The 19,627-nt window shown below is 37.0% G+C and overlaps 3 protein-coding genes across 3 annotated transcripts; 2 read left to right on the top strand and 1 right to left on the bottom strand.

Moving 5' to 3' along the window:
* Positions 1-552: 552 nt before the first annotated feature.
* On the bottom strand, positions 553-4,119 carry LOC132180011 (Pectin lyase-like superfamily protein). The gene is made up of 8 exons (XM_059592845.2): positions 3,850-4,119; positions 3,623-3,751; positions 3,296-3,463; positions 3,150-3,185; positions 2,849-3,056; positions 1,601-1,682; positions 1,068-1,176; positions 553-978 (listed from the first exon to the last, which is right to left on the bottom strand). The coding sequence occupies exons 1-8, from the start codon at positions 4,117-4,119 to the stop codon at positions 553-555; spliced, it is 1,428 nt and encodes a 475-aa protein (XP_059448828.2).
* A 4,657-nt stretch (positions 4,120-8,776) lies between these two features.
* On the top strand, positions 8,777-12,636 carry LOC132176971 (cysteine-rich RLK (RECEPTOR-like protein kinase) 3). The gene is made up of 8 exons (XM_059589147.2): positions 8,777-8,943; positions 9,016-9,789; positions 10,056-10,166; positions 10,257-10,396; positions 10,488-10,698; positions 10,790-11,024; positions 11,553-11,697; positions 11,821-12,636. The coding sequence occupies exons 2-8, from the start codon at positions 9,021-9,023 to the stop codon at positions 12,148-12,150; spliced, it is 1,941 nt and encodes a 646-aa protein (XP_059445130.1). The 5' UTR covers positions 8,777-8,943; positions 9,016-9,020; the 3' UTR covers positions 12,151-12,636.
* A 1,005-nt stretch (positions 12,637-13,641) lies between these two features.
* On the top strand, positions 13,642-18,747 carry CRK2 (cysteine-rich RLK (RECEPTOR-like protein kinase) 2). The gene is made up of 8 exons (XM_059591025.2): positions 13,642-13,922; positions 15,622-16,455; positions 16,545-16,658; positions 16,746-16,885; positions 16,985-17,195; positions 17,299-17,533; positions 17,660-17,810; positions 17,955-18,747. Exons 2-8 carry the CDS (start codon positions 15,690-15,692, stop codon positions 18,294-18,296), a joined length of 1,959 nt encoding a protein of 652 aa, XP_059447008.1. The 5' UTR covers positions 13,642-13,922; positions 15,622-15,689; the 3' UTR covers positions 18,297-18,747.
* Positions 18,748-19,627: the final 880 nt, after the last annotated feature.

Below are 19,627 nucleotides of genomic sequence, written 5' to 3'. Positions count from 1 at the left end.
GCACCACTCCCTGCACCCACCAAACCTCCACCAAACCAACTCAAAAGGCAACACTCAACAACTAAACATAAATAGAAAAGCAATTGACAAATGGTATTTCAAATCAACTATTAATTTGTCGAGAATTACCATAAAATTGAAAATAACAGCTTTTGCAAAGGGTTGGACCAATGGGAGCAATGGGCCCTTCGGCCGGGCCCTCTAAGCCTTTTCACATTTGGATACTCTATTCGTGCTCTTATATGAACATTTTTTTTTGGTGTTATGAATTATTTGTTAATGTATTTGTATGAAAAATAGAAAATAAAGAGATTGTTAAATTACTAATTATTCAAAAAATTTAAATTAATAATTAAAAAGAATTACTTAATTATTACGTTAATAGAGATAAACAAATAGAGACTTATTTCTTTTTCCATTAACCGAGTAAAATGCAGTATATGAAAGCAGTAATTAAACCATCGCCTTCTCATAGTTAAAAAAAGGAAATGAAGAAGGGAAGCAAACTTGAAAAGAAAAAAGAAAAAGAAAGACCTAGAAAAAAACCAATTTTCAGTAACATACATTACTGGTAGCATGTGACCTGGCTACTCTTTTGACAGAAGCAGGGCTACTACTTCTTAAGCAATAGTCTATGCTTGAAGGAACCAGGGGAGCTCTCGATCTCCCATAAGAGTTCCAACACAAACCCTTTTGAAAACGTTGATTGCTGGGCGCCGCCGCGGCCGATGGCTTCAACTGAATATCAATCAGGTCAATGTCAGTGCACGGAATTTCGCTGCTACATGCCAAATGGATAGGCCGCTCTGAATACGTTCCGATTATCTGATCATATTTAACGCCAGATATTTCCACCGCTCTCGTTTTGTTCTGGCAGAGACCCTTGTCGCAGTAGAATTGGTCTATCATTATCGGGACCTTCACTTCGGAAACTTGAACATTTGTGAATGATACGTTCTTCACAGATCCCATGCCCCCCTGTTCCACGAACCAAAAATTATGAGATTAATTAATTAGTTTCTAATTAAATTTGCAACCAGTTAATACTCATGAAGTTGATTTGATACCTGCCATGTCTTGATCCTTACGCCTGATAGAGCATTTTGAACTGAGATATTCTCGACAACGATGTTGGAGACACAAGCAACGGTTTCGTCCTTCCCTAATCCTCCCAAACTGCAATTATGATTTTGGAGGCGGGGAATGTTAGATTATTATTTAGGAAAAATTCATTTATTTCTCTTAATCTTTTAACACTTTTGTAATTATACCTTTAAACTTTAAAAAATATCAATTTATGGTTACTATCTTTCAGATATTTACAACCATTCAGTCTATTTTCACAGTAATTTTGTAGACATCTTATGTATTTGGGATATTTCACTAATTAAACGTTAGGGTTTAATGCTGAATTTGGACAAAAGGGTTGACATTATAAACTTATGAAAGACAGTAATCTTAAATTAACATTTTTTAAAGTTTAAGGGTATGATTACAAAGTGATGAAAATAAAAGGTGGTAATTAAGTGAAGTTTTTCATATTATTTATGAGCTTAAGATAATTAGTAGTAGTAATTTAAAATAATATGAGAGGAGATACCTAATACCATGTCCAGGGCCACAATTAATATGATGAAGATGGACGTTGGAGCAACCAGTTTGTATGGATATACAATCATCCCCTGTCAAAAAGAGAGAGAAAAAAAAAAAGAAAAAAAGAATTATAATGTGGGCAGCATTCATAATTTCATATTACTTAATAGTGAGCCCGCGGCCCCACAGAAATGCAAAAGCAAAGGTGAGTTGTGTCAGTATTTTTTTTTTTGTTTCAAAAAGTTAGTTTAGTGGGAGTTTACCGCCAAAAAGAGTCATCGAGCCAATCATTATTTTCTCAAGAAATTAATGGGGGGTTGATTGAAGGAAATTAAATAAAATAAAATGGTCGGTGCATGCTTATTCCATCTTACAATTTAAATAATGTTTTTCGAAAACGAAACCTAACAAATAAGAACAGAGAAAAAAAGAAACTTCTTGAGCTTGAGCCATAAGTGGTGGAAAAAAAAAAATAGAAATATTAGATAGAAATGAGTCTATTTTTCAGAGAAGATATAACTAGGATTGGGATCCCAAAAATTTTCGAGTAATTCTAGAAGTCTTTCTATTTTTTCAAAAAATAAGGTGGCTTTTAAAATTATCATTTGATCAAAATTCAATATTGATCGATCACAAGGTCAATAATAATTTTAAAAACCACATAATCCTTAGATAGATATAAGAGAAACTTGTGGTATTACTTAAAATTTCATTCTTGACTTGCACGCAATTTGGTTAGAGACAGCAGAGAATTTCAAATGATCCTCATCCATAGAAATATGTTTAAAAGTGACAAGGATTCCTTGCAATTTTGCAAGCAATTCAAGTCGTCCTAGTCGACCAATCTACCTAAAAGGAACCAGAATAAGGTGCTAATGCGAGCAACTCTCAGGCACCCTATCCAAATCAATAAAAAAAAAAAAAAAGTGTAAAGAATTGATGTTAAGAGCATTTGCATTCGGATCAAATAAATTTTAGCCAAATCTTAAGTAAAAAATTACATTTAAAAAAAAAAAAAAAAAAACTAGCTAGCCCATGAATTAATGCTCTAAAGATCTCCCAAAACGGTCATACGTCATGGGCACCTGACAAATTACTACATAACTAATTAACCTTGCCCAACGTGTAAAGCAAAAAAAGTTAAGGGTATTGGGACGTACGACAGCCTTAACAAATCTTCCTATATTTTATCATTTTATGGGTGAAAGAAAAAAAAAAAAAAAAAGATTCAAATTTGTGGCTTGCTAGCTCTTACCACAACCGATATTAGAATGCTGAATTTCTACGTCGTGGGTGTTTTGCAGGTGAATCCCGTCGGTGTTCGGGCTATCCTCTGGCGTAGAAATCGTAATATTGCTAACTTTGACACCCCCACAGCTGTCAAATTTTAAGTGGCACTGTGGACTGTCTACGATTTTGATGCCGCGAACTGTGACATCATAGCTGGAATAGAATCTCAAAGCCTATATTGGAGATCAAGAAGAAGATTAAAATCATAATCTGCGTATAATGACAACTGACAAGATAATATTGAGAAAATAAAAGTAATATCTTACAGTTGGTTTGGTTTTTGGAACGTGCTTGGATTTCTTCTGCGAATTGCATGGATCACAAAGAAGCTGTTAATTAATGGATTTTTTTTTACGTACATATTAATGGATTTGAGAGGACGATATATATATATAATATAATATAATATAACCTGAGTATAATGGATTTGAGAGATACGCCACCAATTAGAGCCTTGGCCATCAACAGTACCAGTGCCTTGAATGGTAAAATTATGTACCCATTTGAAATTTATCCACTGAAACAAACTGGATTTCGGCCATGAACCAACTTTTGCAGGAGCTAAGATAGTTCCATCGATCTGTTAACCATTTATTTGTTCAAATGTATAAAATATTACAACTAGATCAAAAAAGAGAATATACTCTTCCTTTTTTTTTTTTCTTTTTTTTTTTCATTTCTTTATAAGTAAAATGAGACGAAAAGAAGAGAGAGAGAGAGAGAGAGAGAGAGAGCAAACCTGAAGTACGAGGTGAGGCATACAAGGGCCCTGAAGAGTAATGGGCTTGATCAGAAACTTGGATTCTGATGGGATTTCTACTGTTGCCCCAGCAAAGTTGCATGCAGCTTTCCAAGCTGCTACCAGTGCCTGCTTTGTGAGAATTAATTAGGATATTAATTTTCAATATTGCCTTGTTCTTAATAAGAACATGTTTTTTTTTTTTTGTTTTTTTTTGAATTAATTACCTTAGAGTCGTCTGAGACTCCGTCACCCTTAGCTCCAAAAGACAGAACATTAAAAATGGTGGAAGGGGTGGGATAAGAGCCATTATGATCAGGAAGAGGGGCTGGTGCAGGAGCTGTAAAATTTGAGCCGCGAGTAGTGTCGCCATTGCCACTCTTATTGTGAGATTTGGTCTTCCTAGTGTGATGCTTTCTTGCCTCAACTGAGATTATGGATATAATGACCAGAAAGAATATAGAAAAAAGAACAGATGAATTCTTATTGCTCTTCATTTCTTTGACTCTTTCTTGGAAACTCTCCTTAGAGATCGAAGAGAGAATTCAAGTTTGAAGGTTTAAGGATATTACTGCATGCTTGAGAGGAGGAGTGGCCGTTTATATACTGTGCCCATCATGGAAATAGCCTTGCATTGGTTGTAATTTACATGGAGATCCTTCATTATTCGGTGGTTTAATTACTAAATTGACAAGAATGCCCTTGTTTTGGTGTTATCCAACCTCCTAGTTATTTGAATGTGGTATAGAGTAACAATTTGGGATCAGCATACATAGATTTATAGTGAATATATAGGATCTCGAATTCCATTTCAAATGAATTGGAGATAAATAGATCGATACTCTCAAATTCAAAGAAAACGGAGACAATCATTTTCCGTTTTCTAGATAATGCAAAATCTTGTTCTTTATCTTAAGTCAAATTACGTAATTAGTCTATGTATTTTTTTTTTTTTTAAAAAAAAGGAATTGATTCATATATATCAACGCGCGAGAGATTATTCACCAAAAACTTATTTGCAAATTTAGTTTGTTGGTGAATGTGTTTTGGGGGTATTTTTTATTGAGAAATGTTAGGTGTTCTTCTAGTGTTCTCCTGGTGTCCTCCCAACTGTAATGTAAATTTTAAAATCACCAATAGATTAAAAGTCAATAATGATAATCTCAAATTCAACGGTGATTTTAAAAGCCACATCACAGTTGGGAGGATACTAGGAGATCACTAAAAGAACACATAGTATTTTTATTTTTTTATTTTTAGTTTTAAAAAGTTTTAATATGACAAAAATGTGAAAACAATTTTATTTTTAAAAATGAATTTTTTTTTATTATTATTTTGAGTTTTTTATTAAAATTTTTGGCTTTAAAACAAAAAATTAGGAGCGGAACTAGAATTTTAGGTGGGACAAATTAAGACTAATTAAAAAAAAAATTAAAAGGTTTATAATTTTGGGCTATATATCTCATATAAAATTTATAATTTTTGTTATAAAAATTTAGGGACTACTGCCGCAAGCCTATACATAGTTCCACACTGGCAGAAAGCAAAAGACACAGAAAAAAATAAAGTAGATCACAAACATACCCTGCTTAGTAAAATATAGAAAAGCATGCCATTTCTGGAGACAAAAAGTAAAACATGATCAGTTCTTCCTAGGTCACTGCTATAGTGAATGATAATGAATTACATTAACCATAGCTAGCTTTCATTGCTGGTTAGATACATAGCCACGTAGTGACGTAGGGTTAAACATGCGACCTAAAGCCCACTGGTGGTCTTTATCTCCACCAATTAATGAAAATGACCAAATTGCTTGAGTTATAGTACTATATCTTCCGACGTTTGTGGATGACAAGTTGACAACGTTGTCATTTCAGCTACCTTCAATGAGATAAAGGAGCTCATACGTACCCACTACCCAGGTCACTATATCTTCCGACGTTTGGAAAAACAGGCGTATATATTAAAAAAATAAGTACCCTACTCACTTCTACTTGTTATTTATCACTTCAATGCAAAGGCCAAAAACAATATTGGCAAAAGTTGGAAGGTCGGTGATCCTAGGTTTTTAAATTTCAGACAAATGAGAGTTGGCCATTGAAGCATTCACGTCCGGCCAGTGACCATGAGGGTCGTAGCACTTCCTTTTTAATCCTTAAAAAAATTAAGTGGGGGTTGTTTCATATTATATATAATAAAGAAAGTTGTAGCAGTTTTTTCAGTTAGCAGGTAAATTCGTTTTAGGCCATATTTTGATGATCAGAATGCGTTGTAACATCTTCAATTCCTTTCGTAGCCCAAATCGATGCTATGGTTGACAATGACATTGGCTTTCAGATGTAAGCTTTTATTTTTTTTAATGTACAAGCTAGAGAACTGGTGGTTTGCACGTTCTTGTGAGTGGAGATAAAAAGCAGAAAAAGGTCTAGGAGGAGTATTTAGTTCCATAGGCTGTCTGGGAATGTTGTTGTCGTTGTTGGGATACTCTCTGTCGTTGTCTTCTTCTAGCACGCGGATGGGCCACACGTGGGACCTCTTGGGGCCATTCTTCCGCTGCTGCTATAGATTCAAACTCTTTCAACTTTCCCTCAGGAGGCAGGAACATACACACATTGGAAACTGCTATATATATATATATATAGTAATCTTACTTTCCCACGATAGCATTCCTTACAAGGCCCAAGTTGTGTCATTGATATCCAACTTAGCCCATTAATCATAAAGGAGTCAAAAGTCTAGGCAGTGCCATTTTTTTTTAGCACCAGGGCTTTCCAAGTTCGCAAAAGCATGGGCCTGCCCATCATGCAACTTTTTGTATTATCTTCTTCTTTTTCTATTATTATTATTATTTTTTTAATTTTATAACATTTGTGCCACCATTCTTTTGTTTTTTGAGGGAGCATTCTTACTATATTTATTAATTAGTTAAGAAGTGTACAGATTATCCTCCCCTCCAAAACCGAGAAAGATCCTCTCTATTTAATTTCATTTGAAATAAATAGGATTTCTTTAATTACATTTAAGGGGTATTTTTGCCCAATTAAAAATGGAGAGGATCCAGGTCCCTCCAAAACATACATATAAAAAGTTTTATTGAACTTAAATATCTTCATTTTTTTTTCCTAATTAAAAATGGCAGGAGTGGGTGATTAACTGTGGTTACTCTACCTAAACGTAATCATAATAGTGCATGTCCACTGAAAACTGCTTATGAAAGGTCTAGCCGACAAAAACTACGCGCAAGCACTCCCTCAAAATCAATTGAGTTATATATATCATAACCTAACTCCACCAGAACAAAGATTATTAAGAGAATTCTTCACCATGTACTCATTGAGAGGCAAAATTGTCTTAAAAAACGAAATTACAATTTTACTCCTTAATTTTTAATAAACCAGTTCCATTTGAAATGAAGAAAATCCTATCCTATAGGCATGCACACCTTTACTCTTTCAATTTACTTTCTTTCCTACCCATTCTAGAATGTATATAGTATTGTCGGACTTTTGGTGGGCATCTCTAATCTCCTTAGTCCTTTCAATATTGTTTTAAGTGCTTCGCCGTATGACTGTATCAACATTGAATATGTACCATCCAAATCCATATATCAATTCTCAATAGGTTTTGTTGAACTTGAACCCGTGAGATATACTTCCAAGTCATTTGTGGTCCACTTTGTAGCTAGCTCCAAAGGTCAAGGTCAACTAGTGGATTTGGCTTTTTATATGTTCCAAATTTCAAAACCATTGGCTACGAGTACTACTTCCAAGATTTTTGAGACCCACTACTTCAATTATTCACTCTCAAGTTTCAAGTACTTTCGCATTTGCTGATCCAAAATCATTTTCAAGTCAGGCACCCTTTCTTTACGATATGGTCAATAGTATCCAGAAGAATGATAATTTTCGAGTAAATGCTACGTTGACAGCTACTCTGGTCCCCAAGGAGGCTTGGCAGCTTGATCCACAGAGCTTTCAGCTGTATCTGTAACCGAAGATATTATTTGGACGTGATCAGGTTTGGGTTAAATGGCATATGTGCCCTTTTGCATACTAATAAAATTTATCTAAGTAGTTGAGAATAAGTGTATATATATAAGTAAGTTGTGAATAGGTTTGGGTTGGATGAATTTGTACATGTTATGTTTTATACTCTTGTAATTATAAAAATGAGTAAATCACAGTGGGTGGTACACTAACCACACTTGAAAAGGAAATGGATTCTCTTGATTGAAAAGTATCAATTTAGTGCAATTAGGCCCCATAAATAAATAGACAATATTATCTTCATAAATACTCTAAATAGATTCTCTTTATTTCAAGTGAAATGAAGAAGATCCTTTATCACTTGAAAAGCCTTAGGAGTGGCTACTCAACTACCCCTTCAAGACTTTACAAGGGTGGCCAACCACTATTGGATAGCCTTTGTGATTGATTCGGCTATCTTCAAAAGTCTTGATAAAGTGGCCGATAGCCAATCACAAAAGTCGTAAAGAGGTTGTCGATTACATTCAAAAAGCATTAACAGTGGTTCAGTCACCCTCAAAATATTTTAAAGGGTGGCTGAACCGCTCTTAAAATAAAGTCAAAAATACCCGAGACAAACAAAAGAGGAATACTAATCTTAAAAAATAAGAGGATGTTGAAGAGCCGTTTAATGGCTTCTTTGGCCAGGATCTCATTCTAGACGAAAGTTGTATTCTTTTCAGACTATGATCGCCCACTCGATAATCTGGACACGAACTCAAATCCCTTCGGCTGGAATGGATATTCTCAAATCCTTCTGAATTTGAATCCAACTTTATCGTTAAGTTTTCGTGAAGTCAAAGTTTTGCACCGAATGCAAACAAAGACTGATACACCATCCGTCGTGCAAATTAGGCTACTCCCTCTTTCTGCCGTTAACAATTTTTTTTTTAATTTCGCTTTTACGGGGGACGCGTTATCTGAAACTCTTTTCCCCCTTTTTGTACGTCACTTTGTTTTTTATGAAATAAGTTTGACAAAAGTGACAGATGTATATATATATGTACGGAATGCGGTATCTCTCCAGCCCCCAGGTTCCAGCGTCCCATCGCAGTCGGTGTGGTTTGTAAATAAAAATAAAAATTGCAGTATGAATTCAACGCGTGGCCCTTTGTCTTTAAAGGGTCGCCATTTCACTCCCTTTGCTGTCACCACGCTGTCTCTCTAGCACTCCCGGCCACGGTTGGGTGGCGGGACCCGCTGCGGTTTATGCTGACTCGTTTCGCTGTGATAAACCGGCGATTGAATTCGGAACATCGAAAGCAATTTCACTTCCGTCAAATACAATTTCAGCACGTAAGTTTTTCTCGCTTCCCAAACACCCATTTAAGAGGTTTAATCAAATACTCAACAACTTTTTTGATCCAGCTAGAATGTCTCGTGGCCGCCTGCTCTTACTTCTCCTCCTATTCTCGTGTTTCTTTGTACATCAATGTCTTTCCGACCCAAGAGCTACCGAGGCTGCTCGTGTATGCAGCAACACAACTGCCTTAGCGCAAGACCGCCCAACGTTTGTCGGATACTTCTTGGCAGCCATGGACACCTTGACCTCTCTGATTGCCACCCAAAGATATGCCGCTGTTGTGAACGGGTCGGGTAATAACACGGTTTACGCCTTTGGGGAGTGCATGAAAGATCTTACTCAGACAGACTGTAATCTCTGCTTTGCCCAGTGCAAGACCCAGGTTCTCAGGTGCCTCCCATTTCAGAGAGGCACTCGTGGCGGCAGGCTTTTCTACGACGGGTGTTATCTCAGGTACGATGACTATTATTTCCTAAATGAGACACTGAGTTTGCAAGACATGTCCGTGTGTGGGAACCAAACATTTGTTGGGAATGATACTGTCTTCAGCGCCAATGTTAACCATTTGGTGAGGAATCTGAGCTTGGAAGCACCTAAGAATGATGGGTTCTCTGTGGGGTCTGTGAACAAAGGAAATGTGACGGTTTATGGGTTGGCTCAGTGTTGGGAGTTTGCGAATCGTACCGGTTGCGAGGAATGCTTGGCGAATGCGGTCGCTAAGATCGGTTCGTGTGCTCCGAAAGGAGAAGGAAGGGCCTTGTTAGCTGGCTGCTACATGAGGTATTCGACCCAAAAGTTCTATTATAATTCGACTGAGCCTGTTGAAGAAAGTAATCGAGGTGAATCTGGTTCCCCTGAATTTTTTTTTTTCTTTCCTTCTCTATAGGTACCAGAATCAAGATTCAATTCCACCATTTCAGTTGACCCAAAAAAATAAAAAAAAAAAGTGAAATTGGAATTAGGCCAATATGATCAAATTATATGATTATAGATTGTTTGGATTGGATATAGCTTTTGTATTATCTTAGCTTGGTGTAGTAAATGATTGGCTTCTATTCTGATTAATGATGGTCAAGGTGTAATTAATACATCTTATCTGTCTTAGGACGCCACTTGGCTATAATTTTGGCTGCAACATCTTCTTCTGTGGCTGTTGTTCTGGTTATTGCAACGGTTGTTTTCATTGTGAGGAAGAAATTAAGAAAGAAGAGGAGAGGTACCTATGTTTGATATCTAACATTCTGAAAGTTCATGTCTGGAGTATTAAGTTCATGTTTAGCTTACATTGATCTGGCATTTGTTTCAGAGAGAAAGCAACTAGGTGCTCTGCTGGCCACCGTGAATAAGTCCAAACTCAATATTTCATATGAAATTCTTGAGAGGGCCACAAATTACTTTCACAATTCCAATAAGCTAGGACAAGGAGGATCTGGTTCAGTTTACAAAGTAATGTCAGGTTCCATCATCTAATTTCTTCGAGGGAATCGGATCTTTTGCACATTAAACTAACTAGGTCGATTTCTTTGTGTCAAAGTAGGGAGTTTTGCCAGACGGACAGGTTGTTGCCATCAAGAGGCTTTTCTTCAATACAAGACAATGGGTGGATCATTTCTTTAATGAAGTCAATTTAATCAGTGGCATCAATCACAAAAATCTTGTGAAGTTGTTGGGATGCAGCATTACAGGCCCCGAAAGCCTTCTTGTTTATGAATACGTGCCGAATCAAAGCCTTCATGATTACTTCTCTGGTTGTAATCTAACCTTGAATTCCCATGTATTTAAGATTAGTGCTCTTTCTCATTCAATTCTTATACTTGCGCTTCTTTTGGTTTGATTCAGCTAAAACTAATCGTCAGTTGCTAACGTGGGAGCTGAGGTATAATATCATATTGGGTACAGCTGAGGGCTTGACCTATCTTCACGAGGAATCAAATACAAGAATCATTCATAGAGACATTAAGTTAAGCAATATTCTGCTTGACAAGGACTTCATGGCAAAGATTGCAGATTTTGGACTTGCTAGGTTATTTCCCGAAGATAAGACTCACATCAGCACTGGCATTGCTGGCACACTGTAAGTACAAGGCCTTCTTTGGTTCAGAATAGCGTTTATCATTCCTGTGATTAATTGCATCTGAATGTGAAGAAAATTCTTCTTAATTATTTCTTTATGTTGCAATAACCCATATTTCATCATAATATCAGACCACAGTTTATGCAATGACATGCTTGTCTTGATGCATTTTATATGAATGTTTTTGTGAAACACCTCCTATCTGTCTTAGGTGACAACTCTCTTGATGCCATTGTAACATAGTGTTTCATATAATGTCTGTTGATTCAGGGCAAGATAGATTCAGAGTCAATCTTCTCATTATACACATGTAACTGTTCTTTTCACCATATAGTTATATGTCATGAATATATTAAGAGCAAATCTTTGTTGTATTATTTCCAAGTACTTCTTGTTAATAAGCATTACTTGTTGTAGCAGTTTACTCTTCCTTCTGTTCCATTCGTAGATTCACATTTGAATGCGTTATCGCTTATCACTGCTTACATATACATCTCTAATAGAGAGTCAACCATATTGCGTTTGTAGGGGTTACATGGCTCCAGAGTATGTTGTTCGTGGCAAGTTGACCGAGAAAGCAGACGTTTACAGTTTTGGAGTTCTTGTAATTGAAGTTGTATGTGGAAAGAGAAACAATGCCTTCTCCCAAGATTCACATTCCATCCTACAAAGGGTAATTCATTTCATTGGGGGAACATTTGCCAATCCCTGCTTTGGTAACAAATAATTCTCCTGATCTAATTTCTAGCCTGGAAAAATAACAAAGCCTTCTTTTACCTTTTTTACTGTTTTAAAGGTCTGGAGCCTTCATGGAACGGGTAGGCTATGTGAAGCTGTTGATCCTGTCTTAGAGGGTAAGTTTCAAGAAGAGGAGGCATCTCGCTTACTTCAAATAGGGCTACTATGTGTACAAGCCTCTGCAGAGCTGCGACCATCAATGTCATTAGTTGTGAAAATGATAACTGATAATCATGAAATTGCTCAGCCAACACAGCCACCATTTCTCAATTCTAGCAGTGCAGAAGTCAGCCAAAATATACCACCTCCAACTTACTATTCTCAGCCTGAGTCCTACAACAACTCTTCAGGGAACGACATTACGAATAGCGGGATTGAGCCGAGATGAACACTTTCTTCTTAACCCCTTGTACATTATTCCCTTACCTTTAACTCTGCCTTGCCATACATTCCACCAGGCGCCGCTGTTGCCAGCTTGAAGTCCTCTGATATGCAATTTTCTATCCAGTTTGTTAGTAGCACATTGGAATTTTTTGCTCAAACGATCGGTGAGAGTGACAACGGAGAGCTGTTTGTCATTGTCCCGGGAAGTCGGGAACCCTTGTGATTATGTTAGGACTGCAAATTAAGTGATCTGTTACTCCGGCCTGCACCATCTGCTAAAAATACTGAGTTCGAATTAGGTTGCTGTCTAGTTTGACAATGTTTTAACAGCGTGGATAGAGCCGAATGCCTTCTGTATTCTTTTACAATGGATAATCTACATGTAAAGCTTATAGTTACAAGAATTTGTAAAAGAAAGTCTCATTGTCAAAATTTACAAGTATGTTAAATCTGAGAAGTGAAGTGAGAAGGGGTTGCATAATTTGACTCATACGCATTCAGACCTGCTGATAGAATTAAGGAGATTGAGAATTTGGAGAGTTTCAACAAAACCATAATATAAAATGGTGGAAAATCACTCGACCGACATCTTATATTCAATACTAGAATCGGTCTTTTTTTTTACAGCAAATTGATAAACAACTCCCAAGAACGTGTTTGGTGGCTTTCCTATTAACTTTGCTTATAAATAAGAAAGATCCGCCTAAAAAATTGATCTATTTCATTATTTATCATTTTCAAATGGCGGTGATTTAGCTATTTCATGATTGTTATTTTCAATTTATAGTTGACTTCTTTTATCTCGCACAACATGTGTTATATAACCACATTTCTTGGTTTATAAGAGAAATATTATATATTCCAAATTTTCTTTTCAAAGTTAGTTTTTAAATGATTTGTCACAATTTCATGAGTTGATGACACACTTCTCAAAATAATAAATCTCATTAAATGGTAACACATCGTTTGTGAACTAACTTTTGAAAATAAAATTTAGGATGTGTAGCACGCCTCTGTTTATAATCATATACAGATTAAAAATAAAAAAATAAACGAAGTAGGCTGATTTTACAATATTTTATGCTTAAGAAAACTAAGCAAATACTATAATTTTTACTATGTTTTTTTTTTAAAAAAAAAAAAATTGAACTCAAACCATATTAAAAAAAAAAAAAAAAAAAGATGATTGGGATAAACAATAATTGAGATGCTTCAATTCCATCTCATTTTATTTAAAAACAATGATTAATTTTTGAGTAAATTACATGACATAATTCTTTAAAATTTTTAAAAACACATGCAATTTTACAAATTTAATAATATATGAATATATTGCTACGTCATTATAAATTTTAAACCACTTACCATCATATACGTGATTAAATATAATAAAATAAAATTTTAACTATAAAATAACTTCTCGTTAGTCCCCAAACACATTAACATACATCCCAGCCAGCAATTCTCTTTCTCTAATTAAAACAGTGAACAAGGCCAGAATGGTAAATCTGAAAAGCAAGCCATATCCCCGCAGACGTGATATCTGAACAAAACGAAAGTCGTCGCAAGTCGCAGTCGGAAACCGCGTTTTTCCCACTCTTACCGTTCTGTCATTTTCTTTGGAAATTGAGAGGAAATCTTTCATTTCGATCCTCTCGCCTTGCCTTTTTCTTCTATCACTCATTTCTCTTGCACCATACCTCACACCTTTCAACTCCGGCCTTTCCTGATCAGTTTCAAGTTCCGGTTCAACCACAGAAGCCAATGCATAGAACGGTAAGTACTTCGATCTATAACCTCTTTCCATGATATCTGAGCTTTTTTCTGTCAATCTTGTATGTACGAATCCCTTAATTTTGCTTCCACTGGTGAAATAATATGGAAATTTTGATCTGTATTTGCCGATTTCATACACACAGCTTTATCCAAGTCCACCTTCAACAATGCTGTTACTTGAATAGATTAGTTTTGTTGATTCATAGACTCTGTTTTTCTTTTTCAAAATGATCGAGTTTAGTTGAATATATTTATCCTGTAATCATTATCTCCTATATTTTCATTTTCGCTTCATTTGCCATCTGCGGAGGGGATTATAGACGAATCATGATCTATCTGAGCGTGTTCATTCTTAATGATAAGTTTAAATATTTTATTCATAGAGATATGTCACGGGCATTCTATAACAGTATAACTATAACTTCTAGAGACAGTAACCATTTGAATCCCAGCAACCTTTTGAATCCCATTTTCTATTTCCGTATAATCCCAATTTCTGTGTCATAATTATCTCATAAAGTTGTCAATGATAGGATTGGTGGGGGCCAATGGGCTTGGATATTTATTGGAGGTAGTTATGGTGTGGTGGAGGCATTTATATTTTTGGGCCCGACTTTCGGTTCTGGAAATGTTCAGGGGCCCGCAACCACAGACATGTACGTTGTGGTTTGTCGTGGGGGTCTCTGCTTGCATCACAGTTCATGTCCTTCTGTGTCCCATTTTTCCAGTGTACGGGAAACACCTTACTTGCCAACTTTTCTATGGGTGGGTTAAGTCGTTAAGAGTTATTGATTGTGAAAACCTCTCACTTTTGGATTTTACCCCATACAATGCTTTCCAGTTATTTGCCCTGGCGTCACAACAGTCTGATTTGATCGATTAATTCGAAAAAGGACATCCAATTATCCGTAATTCCAAAAAGGTGATAATTATCCAAAAAGTGTGACATGTGGGTGTAGATTGAGATCCTTGAAATTAGGTGCTCAAATTTTAACAAAATTTAAGCAGCTTAAGAGAGAGAGAGTTACGGAGCCGACGGTGCCTACATGCCTGGAGCACGTAGGTCCTGCTGCCCGTAAAATTTGGGCTGCCTAAATTCAAGGATCCTCATTGTGGACTTAGCCATTTCCTTGTGTGAGTCTCAGCTCAGCTGGCTCTTCTTTTGAGTGGGCTGTGAATGATGCTAGGAGTGTGAAACCAGAGAAATTTTTAACCAAGTGATGCAACTGTCACACGGGTACAATGCAATTGCCAATCCAAGACGTGCCTTTTTGACTCGGGGTGCTGGAAAACTGGTAAAGCAGTAACTTCAAACTTCAAGGACGGTGCCAAAAAAATCAATGCTATTAGTTTTATATGTTTTTGGCTTCAGTTTCAAACCCCTATGCTATTCAGGACTTGGGATTTCCCACCTATAATCATTTTTAACATGAATTTTAGCTTCCTATTTCATTTGAGAGATGCTGAATGTCGGATTCCCACGACTTGAATGTGAGGACTTTTGTGCTACCTACTAATGGTAGTTGCCAGCCTGGGTTGGCACAACAACCACACAATCAATATTAGGATTTAGAAATGCTTTATTATTGCTTGATGTTTTGCCGGTAATTGTCATGCGTTCTCCCAACAAATATTCTTTTCTGTTCACTTGTTCCATGCTCTTGCAGGTCTATACTGAATTTATTTCTTTTTGCCGCAGAGATCAGATACTACTGAAGTTCATTGTTGAATAGCCAGACAATCAGTAGCAGAGATAAACACCCAAAAATGAAGAAGGAATTCCCATCCCTTTCTTCTGGATATGTTATCTTCCTTGTTGTCAAGACTCTATTACTTCTAGAGACAGCAGTGGGAGATCCAAGAACCCAAACTGTCCAAGTAGCGTGTGGGCACCAACTTGAGCACAATGCCACTATCTTTGTTCCAAATTTTGTAGCTACAATGGAAAACATCAGCGAACAAATGCGAGTTTCAGGCTTTGGAGTAGCAGTGACAGGTTCAGGCCCTGATAATAACTTTGGCCTTGCCCAGTGCTATGGAGATCTTCCATTACTCGACTGTGTATTGTGCTATGCTGAGGCACGCACGGTGCTGCCCCAGTGCTTTCCTTACAATGGGGGTCGGATTTACCTCGATGGTTGCTTCATGAGGTCCGAGAATTATAGCTTCTTTCAGGAGTATAAAGGACCGGGCGACACAGCCGTGTGTGGGAATTCAACAAGGAAGAACTCAACATTTGAAGCATCTGTGAGAGAAGCTGTGACGCAGGCAGTGGTGGCTGCACCGAACCAGAAAGGCTATGCAAGAGCTCAGGTAACTGTTACTGGGGCAGTGAATGAGTCAGCTTATGTGCTGGCTGATTGTTGGAGGAGTTTGAATGCAAGCTCTTGTAGGCAGTGCTTGGATAATGCATCTTCTTCAATATTTGAATGCTTGCCTTGGTCGGAAGGGCGAGCATTGTATACCGGCTGCTTCATGAGGTACTCGGACAAAGATTTCCTCAACAAACAGCCCGGAAATGGAAGTTCAAGAGGTAAATGAATTAAAAGTCTGTCAAGGAGGATAACATCTCTAGCAGTAACTCTGGCCTGATCATGGGTTCTTATTGATGGACTTCTGCAGGTACCACAATAGTGATAGTAGTTTCGGTAGTGAGTTCGGTGGTTGTTTTGGTAGTTGGAATAGCTATTGGAGTTTATATCTGGAAGCGCCGACACATACAGAAGAAAAGAAGAGGTAAAAATGCTTATTTTGGAACAATGTAGTTATATTTTATCCTTTAGGATCATCGTAACTAATGTCTATGTTTTTATGGCTCCCTAGGTTCAAATGATGCAAGAAAGTTGGTGAAAACGCTCAACGACAGTAGCTTGAACTTCAAGTATTCCACAATAGAGAAGGCTACAGGAGCCTTTAACGACGCCAACAAGCTTGGGCAAGGAGGATTTGGTACTGTTTATAAGGTAGTTTCTCTGCTTCCACATCCCCATGACCCTCCCCATCCTCCACTCCCTTGACCATATGTTGTCTGAGATTTATAAGTTTCTTCCATCACATCACAGGGAGTTTTGCCTGATGGACGAGAGATTGCTGTCAAGAGACTTTTCTTTAACAATAGACATAGAGCAGCGGATTTCTACAATGAAGTTAACATGATAAGCAGTGTGGAACACAAAAATCTAGTCAGGTTATTAGGATGCAGTTGCTCAGGACCGGAAAGCCTACTTATCTATGAATTCCTACATAACACAAGTCTTGATCGCTTCATCTTTGGTGATTCTCTAGCTAATTCTCTAACCATGCTACTTATGAGTAAAATTGAAGTTGATATTTTATATGAAATCAACAATTTAAATATTCTTTAATTGGATGACAGACACAAACAGAGGTAAAGTACTAAACTGGGAGAAGAGATACGAGATTATTGTTGGGACAGCAGAAGGTTTGGTCTACTTGCACGAGAACTCCAAGATCAGAATCATTCATAGAGATATAAAAGCCAGTAATATCTTATTAGACTCGAGGCTTCGTGCTAAAATTGCCGATTTTGGGTTGGCTAGGTCTTTCCAAGAAGATAAGAGCCACATAAGCACGGCCATTGCAGGAACACTGTGAGTATCATATTTCTATTTGATATGTATTAATGAACATTTTAGCCCAATACAAGAACACGTATATTATGTTCATTTGTTCTCACTTCTCAACACTATAGTGATTTCTTTTTTATGGATTTATAGAGGATACATGGCTCCAGAATACCTAGCCCACGGCCAGTTAACAGAAAAGGTCGATGTCTACAGCTTTGGAGTGCTTGTGTTAGAGATTGTTACGGGAAGGCAAAACAACAGGAGCAAAACCTCAGAATACTCGGATAGTCTAGTCACAATAGTAAGTTTCAGTTCTTCCCCCTTCCAAAAATATGTCTCCTTTTTAAAATTATTGATTTTTTTATGTACACCCTTTAATTAAAATAACTCACTTCTACCCTTTTCCTTACTTGTTCATATGTTATGTTTTTTTTGGACAAAATAGACATGGAAGCATTTTCGATCAGGGACAGTTGAGCAATTATATGATCCAAATATGATGTTGCATAACCACCAGGACAGAAATGTGACGAATGAGGTTTGCAGAGTGATGCATATTGGACTTCTGTGCACCCAAGAGGCTCCGTCATTACGACCAACAATGTCGAAGGCACTACAGATGTTAACAAAGAAGGAGGAGCACCTTCCTGCACCTACAAATCCACCATTTATGGATGAAGGGACCATGGAATTGAATGACACGTGCGAGAACCCATTTTACCCTTTCAAAGCAGGAATTTCTGATTCAATTGCCACCGTTGCCGACAGTTCTTTCTATCCCAGGTGACCATATTGCTACAATCTCCGGCAGTTCTTTCTGTCCCTGGTGAATCTAAGCGGGTTGAGAGTGGCTGTTTTCTCTGAAAAACCAGTGCTCATAAGTTGTCTATTGAAAGAAACCACAAATCTAAGATTGCAACCAGGCGTCAGCTTCTTGTTATTGGCATTTGGCAGTCGACTCAAGGAACTCGAGAAATTCTAGATATGTTAATGAGGGCTTCAACAAACAACTCTCCCAAGTTTGAGTTTGAGGAAGTATATAGATATGTGTATACAGACGTCTCAGCCTGTCTAACACAGGATATAGCTCCCTACATAGCAGTCTTTTTAATTGTTTGAGATATACATGAGCAAAAAAGGAAATTCGGGCAACTATTGTGCCAATTGTTTAACATAACATACCAACCAATAAGAGTACATTATAGTTCTAGAGGGCTTACTCTAGTGGTGAACATAAATATCTAGTACCAAACTACTCGTAAAATCCTTATCTCTGTGTTCTCTCTTTCTTTTCTTTCCTTTACTGTTTCATTTTCTTTTTAATTTACAAACTTGTTCATTAGTTTCAATACCCACAGCAAACCGTCATGGAAATTTATGTTTTTTTTTTCCTCCAATAGAAAGAGGGTTAGGTATATTATGGACATCGGTCAAATACCAATGCCTGCCTTATTTTACCCGAAAGTCCAGCCAAGACCGTTTCCCATTTGTTGAAAAGTATGGAAAATTTGGTCTTTATTGGCCAATTTCTTACGCAAAAGACGAAAGCTTTATCCAAGTCCACAAGCTCTGACTTTGGCAACACCTTCAACAATACTGTTATTTGAATAGATTAGTTTTGTTAATTCATATACTCTGTTTTTCTATTTCAAAACGAGTTTTGTTTAACATGTTTATTCAGTAATTATCATCTTCTATATTTGACATCTACGGAAGCAATTATGGATGAGTTATTCTTTGAATGATTGAGAAATGATGTAACTAATCCCAAAAATGAAGAAAGAATTCCCATCTCTTTCTTCTGGATATGTTATCTTCCTTGTTGTCAAGACTCTGTTACTACTAGAAACAGCAGTGGGAGATCCAAGAGCCCAAATAGTCCAAGTAATGTGTGGGCAACAACTTGAGAACAATAGCACTCTCTTTGTTCCAAATTTTGTTGCTACAATGGAAGATATCAGTAAACAAATGCGAGCATCAGGCTTTGGAGTAGCAGTCACAGGATCAGGCCCTGATACAAACTTTGCCCTTGCCCAATGCTATGGAGATCTCCCATTACTCGACTGTGTATTGTGCCTACGTCCACGGGATGCTCGCATTTGGCAATATGCCTACGTC

Source organism: Corylus avellana, chromosome 4, assembly GCF_965113065.1.
Source record: "Corylus avellana chromosome 4, dhCorAvel1.hap1.2, whole genome shotgun sequence".
NCBI lineage: Eukaryota > Viridiplantae > Streptophyta > Magnoliopsida > Fagales > Betulaceae > Corylus > Corylus avellana.
The sequence above is the reverse complement of the archived record's forward strand: the minus strand, read 5'-3'. Positions and strand labels throughout refer to the sequence as shown.